This window comes from Taudactylus pleione, unplaced genomic scaffold, assembly GCF_031769625.1.
Source record: "Taudactylus pleione unplaced genomic scaffold, aTauple2 ptg000433l, whole genome shotgun sequence".
In the NCBI taxonomy this organism is placed as follows: domain Eukaryota; kingdom Metazoa; phylum Chordata; class Amphibia; order Anura; family Myobatrachidae; genus Taudactylus; species Taudactylus pleione.
This window is the reverse complement of record NW_028284835.1, coordinates 257677-276226: the sequence shown is the minus strand read 5'-3', so window position 1 is coordinate 276226 and position 18550 is coordinate 257677. Positions and strand designations below refer to the sequence as shown.

At 43.7% G+C, this 18550-nt stretch overlaps 1 protein-coding gene across 3 annotated transcripts in view; it reads left to right on the top strand.

Annotated features, from left to right (window-relative positions):
• ESRRB (estrogen related receptor beta) overlaps positions 1–18550 on the top strand; it is a 49291-nt gene that overhangs the window by 18432 nt on the left and 12309 nt on the right. For all 3 annotated transcript variants that reach the window (XM_088447458.1, XM_088447457.1, XM_088447459.1), the window contains 2 exons: positions 148–315; positions 2324–2593. In XM_088447458.1, coding sequence (XP_088303584.1) covers positions 148–315; positions 2324–2593 — 438 coding nt within the window. The remainder of the gene's footprint in view (positions 1–147; positions 316–2323; positions 2594–18550) is intronic.

Sequence of the window (18550 nt, the reverse complement as noted above, 5' to 3'; positions counted from 1 at the left end):
ATCAGGCATTCACATTCACTGTCTTCTTGTGGAATTAAAAGCTGAGGTCTGTTAGTAAATCACCTTCAGTGTGCTGGAAATGAAGCGTATAATGGTTTCCTGGAAACATTTCACCCCCAACATAGCAAAGTAAATGTCTTGTTCCAGACACAAGGACAAGAATTGTATCACATCTTCTAGTGGCGGAGCCAGAGAAGATCTACGCCATGCCAGACCCAACCCTTCCGGAAAGTGACATCAAAGTCCTGACAACACTCTGTGACCTCGCAGATCGTGAGCTGGTGGTGACTATTGGATGGGCCAAACATATCCCAGGTCAGTGACCCTCCTTACCCCTATAAAGGAGTGTGTACAGACCCCACTACTATCCCGACCCCAGCCAGTGACCCTTCTTACACCATATAAAGGAATGTGTACAGACCCCACTAATATCCTGGCCCCAGCCAATGACCCTTCTTACACCATATAAAGGAATGTGTACAGACCCCACTACTATCCCGGCCCCAGCCAGTGACCCTTCTTACACCAGATAAAGGGATGTGTACAGACCCCACTACTATCCCGGCCCCAGCCAGTGACCCTTCTTACACCATATAAAGCAGTGTGTACAGACACCACTACCATTCCGGCCCCACCAAGTGACCTTCCTTACACCCTATAAAAGAGTGTGTAAAGACCCCACTACTATCCCAGCCCCAGCCAGTGACCCTCCTTACACCCTATAAGGGAGTGTGTACAGACCACACTACTATCCCGGCCCCAGCCAGTGACCTTCCTTACTCCCTATAAAGCAGTGTGTACAGACACCGCTACTAACCCAGCCCCAGCCAGTGATCCTCCTTACACCCTATAAGGGAGTGTGTACAGACCCCACTACTATCTTGAACCCAGCCAATGACTTTCTTACACTGTATAAGCAAGTGTGTACACAGCCTGGCCCCGGCATGGGACCTTCCTAACACTCTATAAGGAAGTGTGTACAGAATTGGTCTCCACCCAGTGAACCTCTAACACCCTATAAGGAAGTGTATACAGGGTTGGGCCACAGACAGTGAACCTCTAATATCCTATAAGAGAAGGTGTACAGAACTGGGCCCCAGACAGTGGCCCTTCTTGTGGAGGGGTGGCCCAGCTAAAGTCATTATGAGTTTGTCATCGTAATATGCAGATGGGTCATTCATCTGTTGGGGTCCTTCACACTGTTACCATTAGACTAGACTTACAGCGAGTCCCAAAGACATGTACATAAGTCCATATTCACAGAAACTGCCTATAGCCAGGAGCCATTCTTCATATCTTCATTCCTTTATCTACAATGATATGTTATTTTCCTGCAGAGGTAGCATTAACTTTCACCCAGAATGAAACTCCGTAAGAGATTACTATTATTAATAATAATAATAATAATAATATTATTATTATTACTAACATTTCTATATATGGCTCTAGCACAATATGTTCCCCTTACAATTGGAAATAATACTGGGTGTTAGCAGAAAGACAAAGCAGTAAGAGGGCCCTGCACACAAGCTTATCTATATATACATGCTGTTCTGAACATCAGAATTAATCCAGTAAAAAGATGATACAAAGGCACGTATATTCGGTAATATGTAGTCATACATTGAATACATATATTGAGAGCTCCCCAATAGTAATGGAATGGATTGGTGCCTACATGATACATTTCCAGTATCCATGATCTACAACAAAAGCCGTAGCTGGCTGCCATGGTGTTGTATTTTCAGAAAGTTGGGCAGTGCCCTGTGTGCGATATTGTCATATCCTGGATTTGTTTCTTGTACATATGTAACATGATTTGGAAACAGATTGAATGCGGGGAACAAATGGCAGTTCAGAGTCAATGATGACACCTAGGCAGCGAGCTTCTAGGGTCAGGTTGATTGTTGTGTTGCCAACAGAGAGAGAGTTATCAGGACGGTAACTACTGAGATTGAGTATGAGGTGACGAGATGGCATCTAAGATGAAATGACGGAAAGACAGTCGTTAACGCGGGCAAATACAAGTGTGAGAGATCCGGAGAGGATAAATACATTTGGGTGTCATCCGCATAGAGATGATACAGAAATCCATATGAGCTGACTAGTTTTCCAAGAGAGGTGGTATACTCTGTAGATAGAGGAGAGCGGAGGACCTAGGACTGAACTTGTGGTACTAATACTCTTTGTATTAAGAGCCTGTCTTATGAGAAAGAGATATAATTTAACTTGTCAACCTATGTTGAAAACTCAAAAGATACACAGCTACAGCATTGACCCAGAGTCTATACATTAATGTATATATTCCCTGCCATTCCTACAGGATTCTCCGCTCTGTCTCTGGGAGATCAGATGAGTTTACTACAGGGGGCCTGGATGGAGATCTTACTGCTGGGGGTTGTGTTCCGCTCGCTGCCATACCAGGATGAGCTGGTGTATGCCGAGGATTATGTCATGGATGAGATGAGGTCCCGAGTCAGCGGCCTGTGTGATCTCTACGTTTGCACTATGCAGCTGGTGCACAGATACCGCAAACTTCGCCTTGACAAGGAGGAGTATGTCACTTTAAAAGCTCTAGTACTCACTAACTCTGGTAAGAAACTCCCATATCATCTCTACTATTCCAGCCCTAAGCCTCCCACAAGCACTCTACAATTCCTGTACTAAGCCTTACACAAGCACTCTACAATTCCAGTACTAAACCTCGCACAAGCACTCTACAATTCCTGTACTAAGCCTCGCACAAGCACGCTATAATTCCAGTACTAAGCCTTCCACAAGCACTCTACAATTCCAGTACTAAACCTCGCACAAGCACTCTACAATTCCAGTACTAAACCTCGCACAAGCACTCTACAATTCCTGTACTAAGCCTCCCACAACCACTGTACAATTCCAGCACTAAGCACACTATAATTCCAGTACTAAGCCTTACACAAGCACTCTACAATTCCAGTACTAGTCTACACAAGCACGCTATAATTCCAGTACTAAGCATCTCATAAGCACACTATAATTCCAGTACTAAGCCTTACACAAGCACTCTACAATTCCAGTACTAGGCCTCACACAAGCACTCTACAATTCCTGTACTAAGCCTCCCACAACCACTGTACAATTCCAGCACTAAGCACACTATAATTCCAGTACTAAGCCTTACACAAGCACTCTACAATTCCAGTACTAGGCCTCACACAAGCACGCTATAATTCCTGTACTAAGCCTCACACATGCACACTACAATTCCAGTACTAAACCTCGCACAAGCACGCTATAATTCCAGTACTAGGCCTCACACAAGCACTCTACAATTCCAGTACTAGGCCTCACACAAGCACGCTATAATTCCTGTACTAAGCCTCACACATGCACACTACAATTCCAGTACTAAACCTCGCACAAGCACGCTATAATTCCAGTACTAGGCCTCACAAAAGCACTCTACAATTCCAGTACTAAACCTCGCACAAGCACTCTACAATTCCTGTACTAAGCCTCCCACAACCACTGTACAATTCCAGCACTAAGCACACTATAATTCCAGTACTAAGCCTTACACAAGCACGCTATAATTCCAGTACTAGGCCTCACACAAGCACGCTATAATTCCAGTACTAAGCCTTATACAAGCACTCTACAATTCCAGTACTAAACCTCGCACAAGCACTCTACAATTCCTGTACTAAGCCTCCCACAACCACTGTACAATTCCAGCACTAAGCACACTATAATTCCAGTACTAAGCCTTACACAAGCACTCTACAATTCCAGTACTAGGCCTCACACAAGCACGCTATAATTCCAGTACTAAGCATCTCATAAGCACACTATAATTCCAGTACTAAGCCTTACACAAGCACGCTATAATTCCTGTACTAAACCTCGCACAAGCACTCTACAATTCCTGTACTAAGCCTCCCACAACCACTGTACAATTCCAGCACTAAGCACACTATAATTCCAGTACTAAGCCTTACACAAGCACTCTACAATTCCAGTACTAGGCCTCACACAAGCACGCTATAATTCCTGTACTAAGCCTCACACATGCACACTACAATTCCAGTACTAAACCTTGCACAAGCACGCTATAATTCCAGTACTAGGCCTCACACAAGCACTCTACAATTCCAGTACTAGGCCTCACACAAGCACGCTATAATTCCTGTACTAAGCCTCACACATGCACACTACAATTCCAGTACTAAACCTCGCACAAGCACGCTATAATTCCAGTACTAGGCCTCACAAAAGCACTCTACAATTCCAGTACTAAACCTCGCACAAGCACTCTACAATTCCTGTACTAAGCCTCCCACAACCACTGTACAATTCCAGCACTAAGCACACTATAATTCCAGTACTAAGCCTTACACAAGCACTCTACAATTCCAGTACTAGGCCTCACACAAGCACGCTATAATTCCAGTACTAAGCCTTACACAAGCACGCTATAATTCCTGTATTAACCTCGCACAAGCACTCTACAATTCCTGTACTAAGCCTCCCACAACCACTGTACAATTCCAGCACTAAGCACACTATAATTCCAGTACTAAGCCTTACACAAGCACTCTACAATTCCAGTACTAGGCCTCACACAAGCACGCTATAATTCCTGTACTAAGCCTCACACATGCACACTACAATTCCAGTACTAAACCTCGCACAAGCACGCTATAATTCCAGTACTAGGCCTCACACAAGCACTCTACAATTCCAGTACTAGGCCTCACACAAGCACGCTATAATTCCTGTACTAAGCCTCACACATGCACACTACAATTCCAGTACTAAACCTCGCACAAGCACGCTATAATTCCAGTACTAGGCCTCACAAAAGCACTCTACAATTCCAGTACTAAACCTCGCACAAGCACTCTACAATTCCTGTACTAAGCCTCCCACAACCACTGTACAATTCCAGCACTAAGCACACTATAATTCCAGTACTAAGCCTTACACAAGCACTCTACAATTCCAGTACTAGGCCTCACACAAGCACGCTATAATTCCAGTACTAAGCATCTCATAAGCACACTATAATTCCAGTACTAAGCCTTACACAAGCAATCTACAATTCCAGTACTAGGCCTCACACAAGCACTCTACAATTCCTGTACTAAGCCTCCCACAACCACTGTACAATTCCAGCACTAAGCACACTATAATTCCAGTACTAAGCCTTGCACAAGCACTCTACAATTCCAGTACTAGGCCTCACACAAGCACGCTATAATTCCTGTACTAAGCCTCACACATGCACACTACAATTCCAGTACTAAACCTCGCACAAGCACGCTATAATTCCAGTACTAGGCCTCACACAAGCACTCTACAATTCCAGTACTAGGCCTCACACAAGCACGCTATAATTCCTGTACTAAGCCTCACACATGCACACTACAATTCCAGTACTAAACCTCGCACAAGCACGCTATAATTCCAGTACTAGGCCTCACAAAAGCACTCTACAATTCCAGTACTAAACCTCGCACAAGCACTCTACAATTCCTGTACTAAGCCTCACACATGCACACTACAATTCCAGTACTAAACCTCGCACAAGCACGCTATAATTCCAGTACTAGGCCTCACAAAAGCATTCTACAATTCCAGTACTAAACCTCGCACAAGCACTCTACAATTCCTGTACTAAGCCTCCCACAACCACTGTACAATTCCAGCACTAAGCACACTATAATTCCAGTACTAAGCCTTACACAAGCACGCTATAATTCCAGTACTAGGCCTCACACAAGCACGCTATAATTCCAGTACTAAGCCTTATACAAGCACTCTACAATTCCAGTACTAAACCTCGCACAAGCACTCTACAATTCCTGTACTAAGCCTCCCACAACCACTGTACAATTCCAGCACTAAGCACACTATAATTCCAGTACTAAGCCTTACACAAGCACTCTACAATTCCAGTACTAGGCCTCACACAAGCACGCTATAATTCCAGTACTAAGCATCTCATAAGCACACTATAATTCCAGTACTAAGCCTTACACAAGCACGCTATAATTCCTGTACTAAACCTCGCACAAGCACTCTACAATTCCTGTACTAAGCCTCCCACAACCACTGTACAATTCCAGCACTAAGCACACTATAATTCCAGTACTAAGCCTTACACAAGCACTCTACAATTCCAGTACTAGGCCTCACACAAGCACGCTATAATTCCTGTACTAAGCCTCACACATGCACACTACAATTCCAGTACTAAACCTTGCACAAGCACGCTATAATTCTAGTACTAGGCCTCACACAAGCACTCTACAATTCCAGTACTAGGCCTCACACAAGCACGCTATAATTCCTGTACTAAGCCTCACACATGCACACTACAATTCCAGTACTAAACCTCGCACAAGCACGCTATAATTCCAGTACTAGGCCTCACAAAAGCACTCTACAATTCCAGTACTAAACCTCGCACAAGCACTCTACAATTCCTGTACTAAGCCTCCCACAACCACTGTACAATTCCAGCACTAAGCACACTATAATTCCAGTACTAAGCCTTACACAAGCACTCTACAATTCCAGTACTAGGCCTCACACAAGCACGCTATAATTCCAGTACTAAGCCTTACACAAGCACGCTATAATTCCTGTACTAAACCTCGCACAAGCACTCTACAATTCCTGTACTAAGCCTCCCACAACCACTGTACAATTCCAGCACTAAGCACACTATAATTCCAGTACTAAGCCTTACACAAGCACTCTACAATTCCAGTACTAGGCCTCACACAAGCACGCTATAATTCCTGTACTAAGCCTCACACATGCACACTACAATTCCAGTACTAAACCTCGCACAAGCACGCTATAATTCCAGTACTAGGCCTCACACAAGCACTCTACAATTCCAGTACTAGGCCTCACACAAGCACGCTATAATTCCTGTACTAAGCCTCACACATGCACACTACAATTCCAGTACTAAACCTCGCACAAGCACGCTATAATTCCAGTACTAGGCCTCACAAAAGCACTCTACAATTCCAGTACTAAACCTCGCACAAGCACTCTACAATTCCTGTACTAAGCCTCCCACAACCACTGTACAATTCCAGCACTAAGCACACTATAATTCCAGTACTAAGCCTTACACAAGCACTCTACAATTCCAGTACTAGGCCTCACACAAGCACGCTATAATTCCAGTACTAAGCATCTCATAAGCACACTATAATTCCAGTACTAAGCCTTACACAAGCACTCTACAATTCCAGTACTAGGCCTCACACAAGCACTCTACAATTCCTGTACTAAGCCTCCCACAACCACTGTACAATTCCAGCACTAAGCACACTATAATTCCAGTACTAAGCCTTACACAAGCACTCTACAATTCCAGTACTAGGCCTCACACAAGCACGCTATAATTCCTGTACTAAGCCTCACACATGCACACTACAATTCCAGTACTAAACCTCGCACAAGCACGCTATAATTCCAGTACTAGGCCTCACACAAGCACTCTACAATTCCAGTACTAGGCCTCACACAAGCACGCTATAATTCCTGTACTAAGCCTCACACATGCACACTACAATTCCAGTACTAAACCTCGCACAAGCACGCTATAATTCCAGTACTAGGCCTCACAAAAGCACTCTACAATTCCAGTACTAAACCTCGCACAAGCACTCTACAATTCCTGTACTAAGCCTCCCACAACCACTGTACAATTCCAGCACTAAGCACACTATAATTCCAGTACTAAGCCTTACACAAGCACGCTATAATTCCAGTACTAGGCCTCACACAAGCACGCTATAATTCCAGTACTAAGCCTTACACAAGCACTCTACAATTCCAGTACTAAACCTCGCACAAGCACTCTACAATTCCTGTACTAAGCCTCCCACAACCACTGTACAATTCCAGCACTAAGCACACTATAATTCCAGTACTAAGCCTTACACAAGCACTCTACAATTCCAGTACTAGGCCTCACACAAGCACGCTATAATTCCAGTACTAAGCATCTCATAAGCACACTATAATTCCAGTACTAAGCCTTACACAAGCACGCTATAATTCCTGTACTAAACCTCGCACAAGCACTCTACAATTCCTGTACTAAGCCTTCCACAACCACTGTACAATTCCAGCACTAAGCACACTATAATTCCAGTACTAAGCCTTACACAAGCACTCTACAATTCCAGTACTAGGCCTCACACAAGCACGCTATAATTCCTGTACTAAGCCTCACACATGCACACTACAATTCCAGTACTAAACCTCGCACAAGCACGCTATAATTCCAGTACTAGGCCTCACACAAGCACTCTACAATTCCAGTACTAGGCCTCACACAAGCACGCTATAATTCCTGTACTAAGCCTCACACATGCACACTACAATTCCAGTACTAAACCTCGCACAAGCACGCTATAATTCCAGTACTAGGCCTCACAAAAGCACTCTACAATTCCAGTACTAAACCTCGCACAAGCACTCTACAATTCCTGTACTAAGCCTCCCACAACCACTGTACAATTCCAGCACTAAGCACACTATAATTCCAGTACTAAGCCTTACACAAGCACTCTACAATTCCAATACTAGGCCTCACACAAGCACGCTATAATTCCTGTACTAAGCCTCACACATGCACACTACAATTCCAGTACTAAACCTCGCACAAGCACGCTATAATTCCAGTACTAGGCCTCACACAAGCACTCTACAATTCCAGTACTAGGCCTCACACAAGCACGCTATAATTCCTGTACTAAGCCTCACACATGCACACTACAATTCCAGTACTAAACCTCGCACAAGCACGCTATAATTCCAGTACTAGGCCTCACAAAAGCACTCTACAATTCCAGTACTAAACCTCGCACAAGCACTCTACAATTCCTGTACTAAGCCTCCCACAACCACTGCACAATTCCAGCACTAAGCACACTATAATTCCAGTACTAAGCCTTACACAAGCACTCTACAATTCCAGTACTAGGCCTCACACAGGCACGCTATAATTCCAGTACTAAGCCTTACACAAGCACGCTATAATTCCTGTACTAAACCTCGCACAAGCACTCTACAATTCCTGTACTAAGCCTCCCACAACCACTGTACAATTCCAGCAATAAGCACACTATAATTCCAGTACTAAGCCTTACACAAGCACTCTACAATTCCAGTACTAGGCCTCACACAAGCACGCTATAATTCCTGTACTAAGCCTCACACATGCACACTACAATTCCAGTACTAAACCTCGCACAAGCACGCTATAATTCCAGTACTAGGCCTCACACAAGCACTCTACAATTCCAGTACTAGGCCTCAAACAAGCACGCTATAATTCCTGTACTAAGCCTCACACATGCACACTACAATTCCAGTACTAAACCTCGCACAAGCATGCTATAATTCCAGTACTAGGCCTCACAAAAGCACTCTACAATTCCAGTACTAAACCTCGCACAAGCACTCTACAATTCCTGTACTAAGCCTCCCACAACCACTGTACAATTCCAGCACTAAGCACACTATAATTCCAGTACTAAGCCTTACACAAGCACTCTACAATTCCAGTACTAGGCCTCACACAAGCACGCTATAATTCCAGTACTAAGCCTTACACAAGCACTCTACAATTCCAGTACTAGGCCTCACACAAGCACGCTATAATTCCTGTACTAAGCCTCACACATGCACACTACAATTCCAGTACTAAACCTCGCACAAGCACGCTATAATTCCAGTACTAGGCCTCACACAAGCACTCTACAATTCCAGTACTAGGCCTCACACAAGCACGCTATAATTCCAGTACTAAGCCTTACACAAGCACTCTACAATTCCAGTACTAAACCTCGCACAAGCACTCTACAATTCCTGTACTAAGCCTCCCACAACCACTGTACAATTCCAGCACTAAGCACACTATAATTCCAGTACTAAGCCTTACACAAGCACTCTACAATTCCAGTACTAGGCCTCACACAAGCACGCTATAATTCCAGTACTAAGCATCTCATAAGCACACTATAATTCCAGTACTAAGCCTTACACAAGCACGCTATAATTCCTGTACTAAACCTCGCACAAGCACTCTACAATTCCTGTACTAAGCCTCCCACAACCACTGTACAATTCCAGCACTAAGCACACTATAATTCCAGTACTAAGCCTTACACAAGCACTCTACAATTCCAGTACTAGGCCTCACACAAGCACGCTATAATTCCTGTACTAAGCCTCACACATGCACACTACAATTCCAGTACTAAACCTCGCACAAGCACGCTATAATTCCAGTACTAGGCCTCACACAAGCACTCTACAATTCCAGTACTAGGCCTCACACAAGCACGCTATAATTCCTGTTCTAAGCCTCACACATGCACACTACAATTCCAGTACTAAACCTCGCACAAGCACGCTATAATTCCAGTACTAGGCCTCACAAAAGCACTCTACAATTCCAGTACTAAACCTCGCACAAGCACTCTACAATTCCTGTACTAAGCCTCCCACAACCACTGTACAATTCCAGCACTAAGCACACTATAATTCCAGTACTAAGCCTTACACAAGCACTCTACAATTCCAGTACTAGGCCTCACACAAGCACGCTACAATTCCTGTACTAAGCCTCGCACAAGCACGCTATAATTCCAGTACTAGGCCTCACACAAGCACGCTATAATTCCAGTACTAAGCCTTACACAAGCACTCTACAATTACAGTACTAAACCTCGCACAAGCACTCTACAATTCCTGTACTAAGCCTCCCACAACCACTGTACAATTCCAGCACTAAGCACACTATAATTCCAGTACTAAGCCTTACACAAGCACTCTACAATTCCAGTACTAGGCCTCACACAAGCACGCTATAATTCCAGTACTAAGCATCTCATAAGCACACTATAATTCCAGTACTAAGCCTTACACAAGCACGCTATAATTCCTGTACTAAACCTCGCACAAGCACTCTACAATTCCTGTACTAAGCCTCCCACAACCACTGTACAATTCCAGCACTAAGCACACTATAATTCCAGTACTAAGCCTTACACAAGCACTCTACAATTCCAGTACTAGGCCTCACACAAGCACGCTATAATTCCTGTACTAAGCCTCACACATGCACACTACAATTCCAGTACTAAACCTCGCACAAGCACGCTATAATTCCAGTACTAGGCCTCACACAAGCACTCTACAATTCCAGTACTAGGCCTCACACAAGCACGCTATAATTCCTGTACTAAGCCTCACACATGCACACTACAATTCCAGTACTAAACCTCGCACAAGCACGCTATAATTCCAGTACTAGGCCTCACAAAAGCACTCTACAATTCCAGTACTAAACCTCGCACAAGCACTCTACAATTCCTGTACTAAGCCTCCCACAACCACTGTACAATTCCAGCACTAAGCACACTATAATTCCAGTACTAAGCCTTACACAAGCACTCTACAATTCCAGTACTAGGCCTCACACAAGCACGCTATAATTCCAGTACTAAGCCTTACACAAGCACTCTACAATTCCAGTACTAAGCCTCACACAAGCACGCTATAATTCCAGTACTAAGCCTTACACAAGCACTCTACAATTCCAGTACTAAACCTCGCACAAGCACTCTACAATTCCTGTACTAAGCCTCCCACAACCACTGCACAATTCCAGCACTAAGCACACTATAATTCCAGTACTAAGCCTTACACAAGCACTCTACAATTCCAGTACTAGGCCTCACACAAGCACGCTATAATTCCAGTACTAAGCCTTACACAAGCACTCTACAATTCCAGTACTAAACCTCGCACAAGCACGCTATAATTCCAGTACTAAGCATCTCATAAGCACACTATAATTCCAGTACTAAGCCTTACACAAGCACTCTACAATTCCAGTACTAGAGTACTAAACCTCGCACAAGCACTCTACAATTCCTGTACTAAGCCTCCCACAACCACTGTACAATTCCAGCACTAAGCACACTATAATTCCAGTACTAAGCCTTACACAAACACCCTACAATTCCAGTACTAGGCCTCACACAAGCACGCTATAATTCCAGTTCTAAGCCTTACACAAGCACTCTACAATTCCAGTACTAAACCTCGCACAAGCACGCTATAATTCCAGTACTAAGCCTTACACAAGCACTCTACAATTCCAGCACTAAGCATCTCATAAGCACACTATAATTCCAGTACTAAGCCTTACGCAAGCACTCTACAATTCCAGTACTAGGCCTCACACAAGCACGCTATGATTCCAGTACTAAGCCTCACACATGCACACTACAATTCCAGTACTAAGCCTCCCACATGCACACTACAATTCCTGTACTAAGCCTCCCAAAACCACTGTACAATTCCAGCACTAAGCACACTATAATTCCAGTACTAAGCCTTACACAAGCACTCTACAATTCCAGTACTAGGCCTCACACAAGCACGCTATAATTCCAGTTCTAAGCCTTACACAAGCACTCTACAATTCCAGTACTAAACCTCGCACAAGCACGCTATAATTCCAGTACTAAGCATCTCATAAGCACACTATAATTCCAGTACTAAGCCTTACACAAGCACTCTACAATTCCATTACTAAGCCTCCCACATGCACACTACAATTCCTGTACTAAGCCTCCCACAACCACTGTACAATTCCAGCACTAAGCACACTATAATTCCAGTATTAAGCCTTACACAAGCACTCTACAATTCCAGTACTAGGCCTCACACAAGCATGCTATAATTCCAGTACTAAGCATCTCATAAGCACACTATAATTCCAGTACTAAGCCTTACACAAGCACTCTACAATTCCAGTACTAGGCCTCACACAAGCACGCTATAATTCCAGTTCTAAGCCTTACACAAGCACTCTACAATTCCAGTACTAAACCTCGCACAAGCACGCTATAATTCCAGTACTAAGCATCTCATAAGCACACTATAATTCCAGTACTAAGCCTTACACAAGCACTCTACAATTCCAGTACTAGGCCTCACACAAGCACGCTATAATTCCAGTACTAAGCCTTACACAAGCACTCTACAATTCCAGTACTAAACCTCGCACAAGCACGCTATAATTCCAGTACTAAGCATCTCATAAGCACACTATAATTCCAGTACTAAGCCTTACACAAGCACTCTACAATTCCAGTACTAGGCCTCACACAAGCACGCTATAATTCCAGTACTAAGCCTTACACAAGCACTCTACAATTCCAGTACTAAACCTCGCACAAGCACGCTATAATTCCAGTACTAAGCATCTCATAAGCACACTATAATTCCAGTACTAAGCCTTACACAAGCACTCTACAATTCCAGTACTAGGCCTCACACAAGCACGCTATAATTCCAGTTCTAAGCCTTACACAAGCACTCTACAATTCCAGTACTAAACCTCGCACAACCTTCTATAATTCCAGTACTAAGCCTTACACAAGCACTCTACAATTCCAGTACTAAACCTCGCACAAGCACTCTACAATTCCTGTACTAAGCCTTCCACAACCACTGTACAATTCCAGCACTAAGCACACTATAATTCCAGTACTAAGCCTTACACAAGCACTCTACAATTCCAGTACTAGGCCTCACACAAGCACGCTATAATTCCTGTACTAAGCCTCACACATGCACACTACAATTCCAGTACTAAACCTCGCACAAGCACGCTATAATTCCAGTACTAGGCCTCACACAAGCACTCTACAATTCCAGTACTAGGCCTCACACAAGCACGCTATAATTCCTGTACTAAGCCTCACACATGCACACTACAATTCCAGTACTAAACCTCGCACAAGCACGCTATAATTCCAGTACTAGGCCTCACAAAAGCACTCTACAATTCCAGTACTAAACCTCGCACAAGCACTCTACAATTCCTGTACTAAGCCTCCCACAACCACTGTACAATTCCAGCACTAAGCACACTATAATTCCAGTACTAAGCCTTACACAAGCACTCTACAATTCCAGTACTAGGCCTCACACAAGCACGCTATAATTCCAGTACTAAGCCTTACACAAGCACGCTATAATTCCTGTACTAAACCTCGCACAAGCACTCTACAATTCCTGTACTAAGCCTCCCACAACCACTGTACAATTCCAGCACTAAGCACACTATAATTCCAGTACTAAGCCTTACACAAGCACTCTACAATTCCAGTACTAGGCCTCACACAAGCACGCTATAATTCCAGTACTAAGCATCTCATAAGCACACTATAATTCCAGTACTAAGCCTTACACAAGCACGCTATAATTCCTGTACTAAACCTCGCACAAGCACTCTACAATTCCTGTACTAAGCCTCCCACAACCACTGTACAATTCCAGCACTAAGCACACTATAATTCCAGTACTAAGCCTTACACAAGCACTCTACAATTCCAGTACTAGGCCTCACACAAGCACGCTATAATTCCTGTACTAAGCCTCACACATGCACACTACAATTCCAGTACTAAACCTCGCACAAGCACGCTATAATTCCAGTACTAGGCCTCACACAAGCACTCTACAATTCCAGTACTAGGCCTCACACAAGCACGCTATAATTCCTGTACTAAGCCTCACACATGCACACTACAATTCCAGTACTAAACCTCGCACAAGCACGCTATAATTCCAGTACTAGGCCTCACAAAAGCACTCTACAATTCCAGTACTAAACCTCGCACAAGCACTCTACAATTCCTGTACTAAGCCTCCCACAACCACTGTACAATTCCAGCACTAAGCACACTATAATTCCAGTACTAAGCCTTACACAAGCACTCTACAATTCCAGTACTAGGCCTCACACAAGCACGCTATAATTCCAGTACTAAGCCTTACACAAGCACTCTACAATTCCAGTACTAGGCCTCACACAAGCACGCTATAATTCCTGTACTAAGCCTCACACATGCACACTACAATTCCAGTACTAAACCTCGCACAAGCACGCTATAATTCCAGTACTAGGCCTCACACAAGCACTCTACAATTCCAGTACTAGGCCTCACACAAGCACGCTATAATTCCAGTACTAAGCCTTACACAAGCACTCTACAATTCCAGTACTAAACCTCGCACAAGCACTCTACAATTCCTGTACTAAGCCTCCCACAACCACTGTACAATTCCAGCACTAAGCACACTATAATTCCAGTACTAAGCCTTACACAAGCACTCTACAATTCCAGTACTAGGCCTTACACAAGCACGCTATAATTCCAGTACTAAGCCTTACACAAGCACTCTACAATTCCAGTACTAAGCCTCACACAAGCACGCTATAATTCCAGTACTAAGCCTTACACAAGCACTCTACAATTCCAGTACTAAACCTCGCACAAGCACTCTACAATTCCTGTACTAAGCCTCCCACAACCACTGCACAATTCCAGCACTAAGCACACTATAATTCCAGTACTAAGCCTTACACAAGCACTCTACAATTCCAGTACTAGGCCTCACACAAGCACGCTATAATTCCAGTACTAAGCCTTACACAAGCACTCTACAATTCCAGTACTAAACCTCGCACAAGCACGCTATAATTCCAGTACTAAGCATCTCATAAGCACACTATAATTCCAGTACTAAGCCTTACACAAGCACTCTACAATTCCAGTACTAGAGTACTAGGCCTCACACAAGCACGCTATAATTCCAGTACTAAGCCTTACACAAGCACTCTACAATTCCAGTACTAAACCTCGCACAAGCACTCTACAATTCCTGTACTAAGCCTCCCACAACCACTGTACAATTCCAGCACTAAGCACACTATAATTCCAGTACTAAGCCTTACACAAGCACTCTACAATTCCAGTACTAGGCCTCACACAAGCACGCTACAATTCCAGTACTAGGCCTCACACATGCTCACTACAATTCCAGTACTAGGCCTCACACAAGCACGCTATAATTCCTGTACTAAGCCTCACACATGCACACTACAATTCCAGTACTAAACCTCGCACAAGCATGCTATAATTCCAGTACTAGGCCTCACAAAAGCACTCTACAATTCCAGTACTAAACCTCGCACAAGCACTCTACAATTCCTGTACTAAGCCTCCCACAACCACTGTACAATTCCAGCACTAAGCACACTATAATTCCAGTACTAAGCCTTACACAAGCACTCTACAATTCCAGTACTAGGCTTCACACAAGCACGCTATAATTCCAGTACTAAGCCTTACACAAGCACTCTACAATTCCAGTACTAGGCCTCACACAAGCACGCTATAATTCCAGTACTAAGCCTTACACAAGCACTCTACAATTCCAGTACTAGGCCTCACACAAGCACGCTATAATTCCTGTACTAAGCCTCACACATGCACACTACAATTCCAGTACTAAACCTCGCACAAGCACGCTATAATTCCAGTACTAGGCCTCACACAAGCACTCTACAATTCCAGTACTAGGCCTCACACAAGCACGCTATAATTCCAGTACTAAGCCTTACACAAGCACTCTACAATTCCAGTACTAAACCTCGCACAAGCACTCTACAATTCCTGTACTTAGCCTCCCACAACCACTGTACAATTCCAGCACTAAGCACACTATAATTCCAGTACTAAGCCTTACACAAGCACTCTACAATTCCAGTACTAGGCCTCACACAAGCACGCTATAATTCCAGTACTAAGCCTTACACAAGCACTCTACAATTCCAGTACTAAACCTCGCACAAGCACTCTACAATTCCAGTACTAGGCCTCACACAAGCACGCTATAATTCCAGTACTAAGCCTTACACAAGCACTCTACAATTCCAGTACTAAACCTCACACAAGCACGCTATAATTCCAGTACTAAGCCTTACACAAGCACTCTACAATTCCAGTACTAAACCTCACACAAGCACTCTACAATTCCTGTACTAAGCCTCCCACAACCACTGTACAATTCCAGCACTAAGCACACTATAATTCCAGTACTAAGCCTTACACAAGCACTCTACAATTCCAGTACTAGGCCTCACACAAGCACGCTATAATTCCAGTACTAAGCCTTACACAAGCACTCCACAATTCCAGTACTAAACCTCGCACAAGCACGCTATAATTCCAGTACTAAGCATCTCATAAGCACACTATAATTCCAGTACTAAGCCTCCCACAAGCACTCTACAATTCCAGTACTAAGCCTCTCACATGCACACTACAATTCCTGTACTAAGCCTCCCACAACCACTGTACAATTCCAGCACTAAGCACACTATAATTCCAGTACTAAGCCTTACACAAGCACTCTACAATTCCAGTACTAGGCCTCACACAAGCACGCTATAATTCCAGTACTAAGCATCTCATAAGCACACTATAATTCCAGTACTAAGCCTTACACAAGCACGCTATAATTCCTGTACTAAACCTCGCACAAGCACTCTACAATTCCTGTACTAAGCCTCCCACAACCACTGTACAATTCCAGCACTAGGCACACTATAATTCCAGTACTAAGCCTTACACAAGCACTCTACAATTCCAGTACTAGGCCTCACACAAGCACGCTATAATTCCAGTACTAAGCCTTACACAAGCACTCTACAATTCCAGTACTAAACCTCGCACAAGCACGCTATAATTCCAGTACTAAGCATCTCATAAGCACACTATAATTCCAGTACTAAGCCTTACACAAGCACTCTACAATTCCAGTACTAAGCCTCCCACATGCACACTACAATTCCTGTACTAAGCCTCCCACAACCACTGTACAATTCCAGCACTAAGCACACTATAATTCCAGTACTAAGCCTTACACAAGCACTCTACAATTCCAGTACTAGGCCTCACACAAGCACGCTATAATACCAGTTCTAAGCCTTACACAAGCACTCTACAATTCCAGTACTAAACCTCGCACAAGCACGCTATAATTCCAGTACTAAGCATCTCATAAGCACACTATAATTCCAGTTCTAAGCCTTACACAAGCACTCTACAATTCCAGTACTAGGCCTCACACAAGCACGCTATAATTCCAGTACTAAGCCTTACACAAGCACTCTACAATTCCAGTACTAAACCTCGCACAAGCACGCTATAATTCCAGTACTAAGCATCTCATAAGCACACTATAATTCCAGTACTGAGGCTTACACAAGCACTCTACAATTCCAGTACTAGGCCTCACACAAGCACGCTATAATTCCAGTTCTAAGCCTTACACAAGCACTCTACAATTCCAGTACTAAACCTCGCACAAGCACGCTATAATTCCAGTACTAAGCCTTACACAAGCACTCTACAATTCCAGCACTAAGCATCTCATAAGCACACTATAATTCCAGTACTAAGCCTTACACAAGCACTCTACAATTCCAGTACTAGGCCTCACACAAGCACGCTATAATTCCAGTACTAAGCCTCACACATGCACACTACAATTCCAGTACTAAGCCTCCCACATGCACACTACAATTCCTGTACTAAGCCTCCCACAACCACTGAACAATTCCAGCACTAAGCACACTATAATTCCAGTACTAAGCCTTACACAA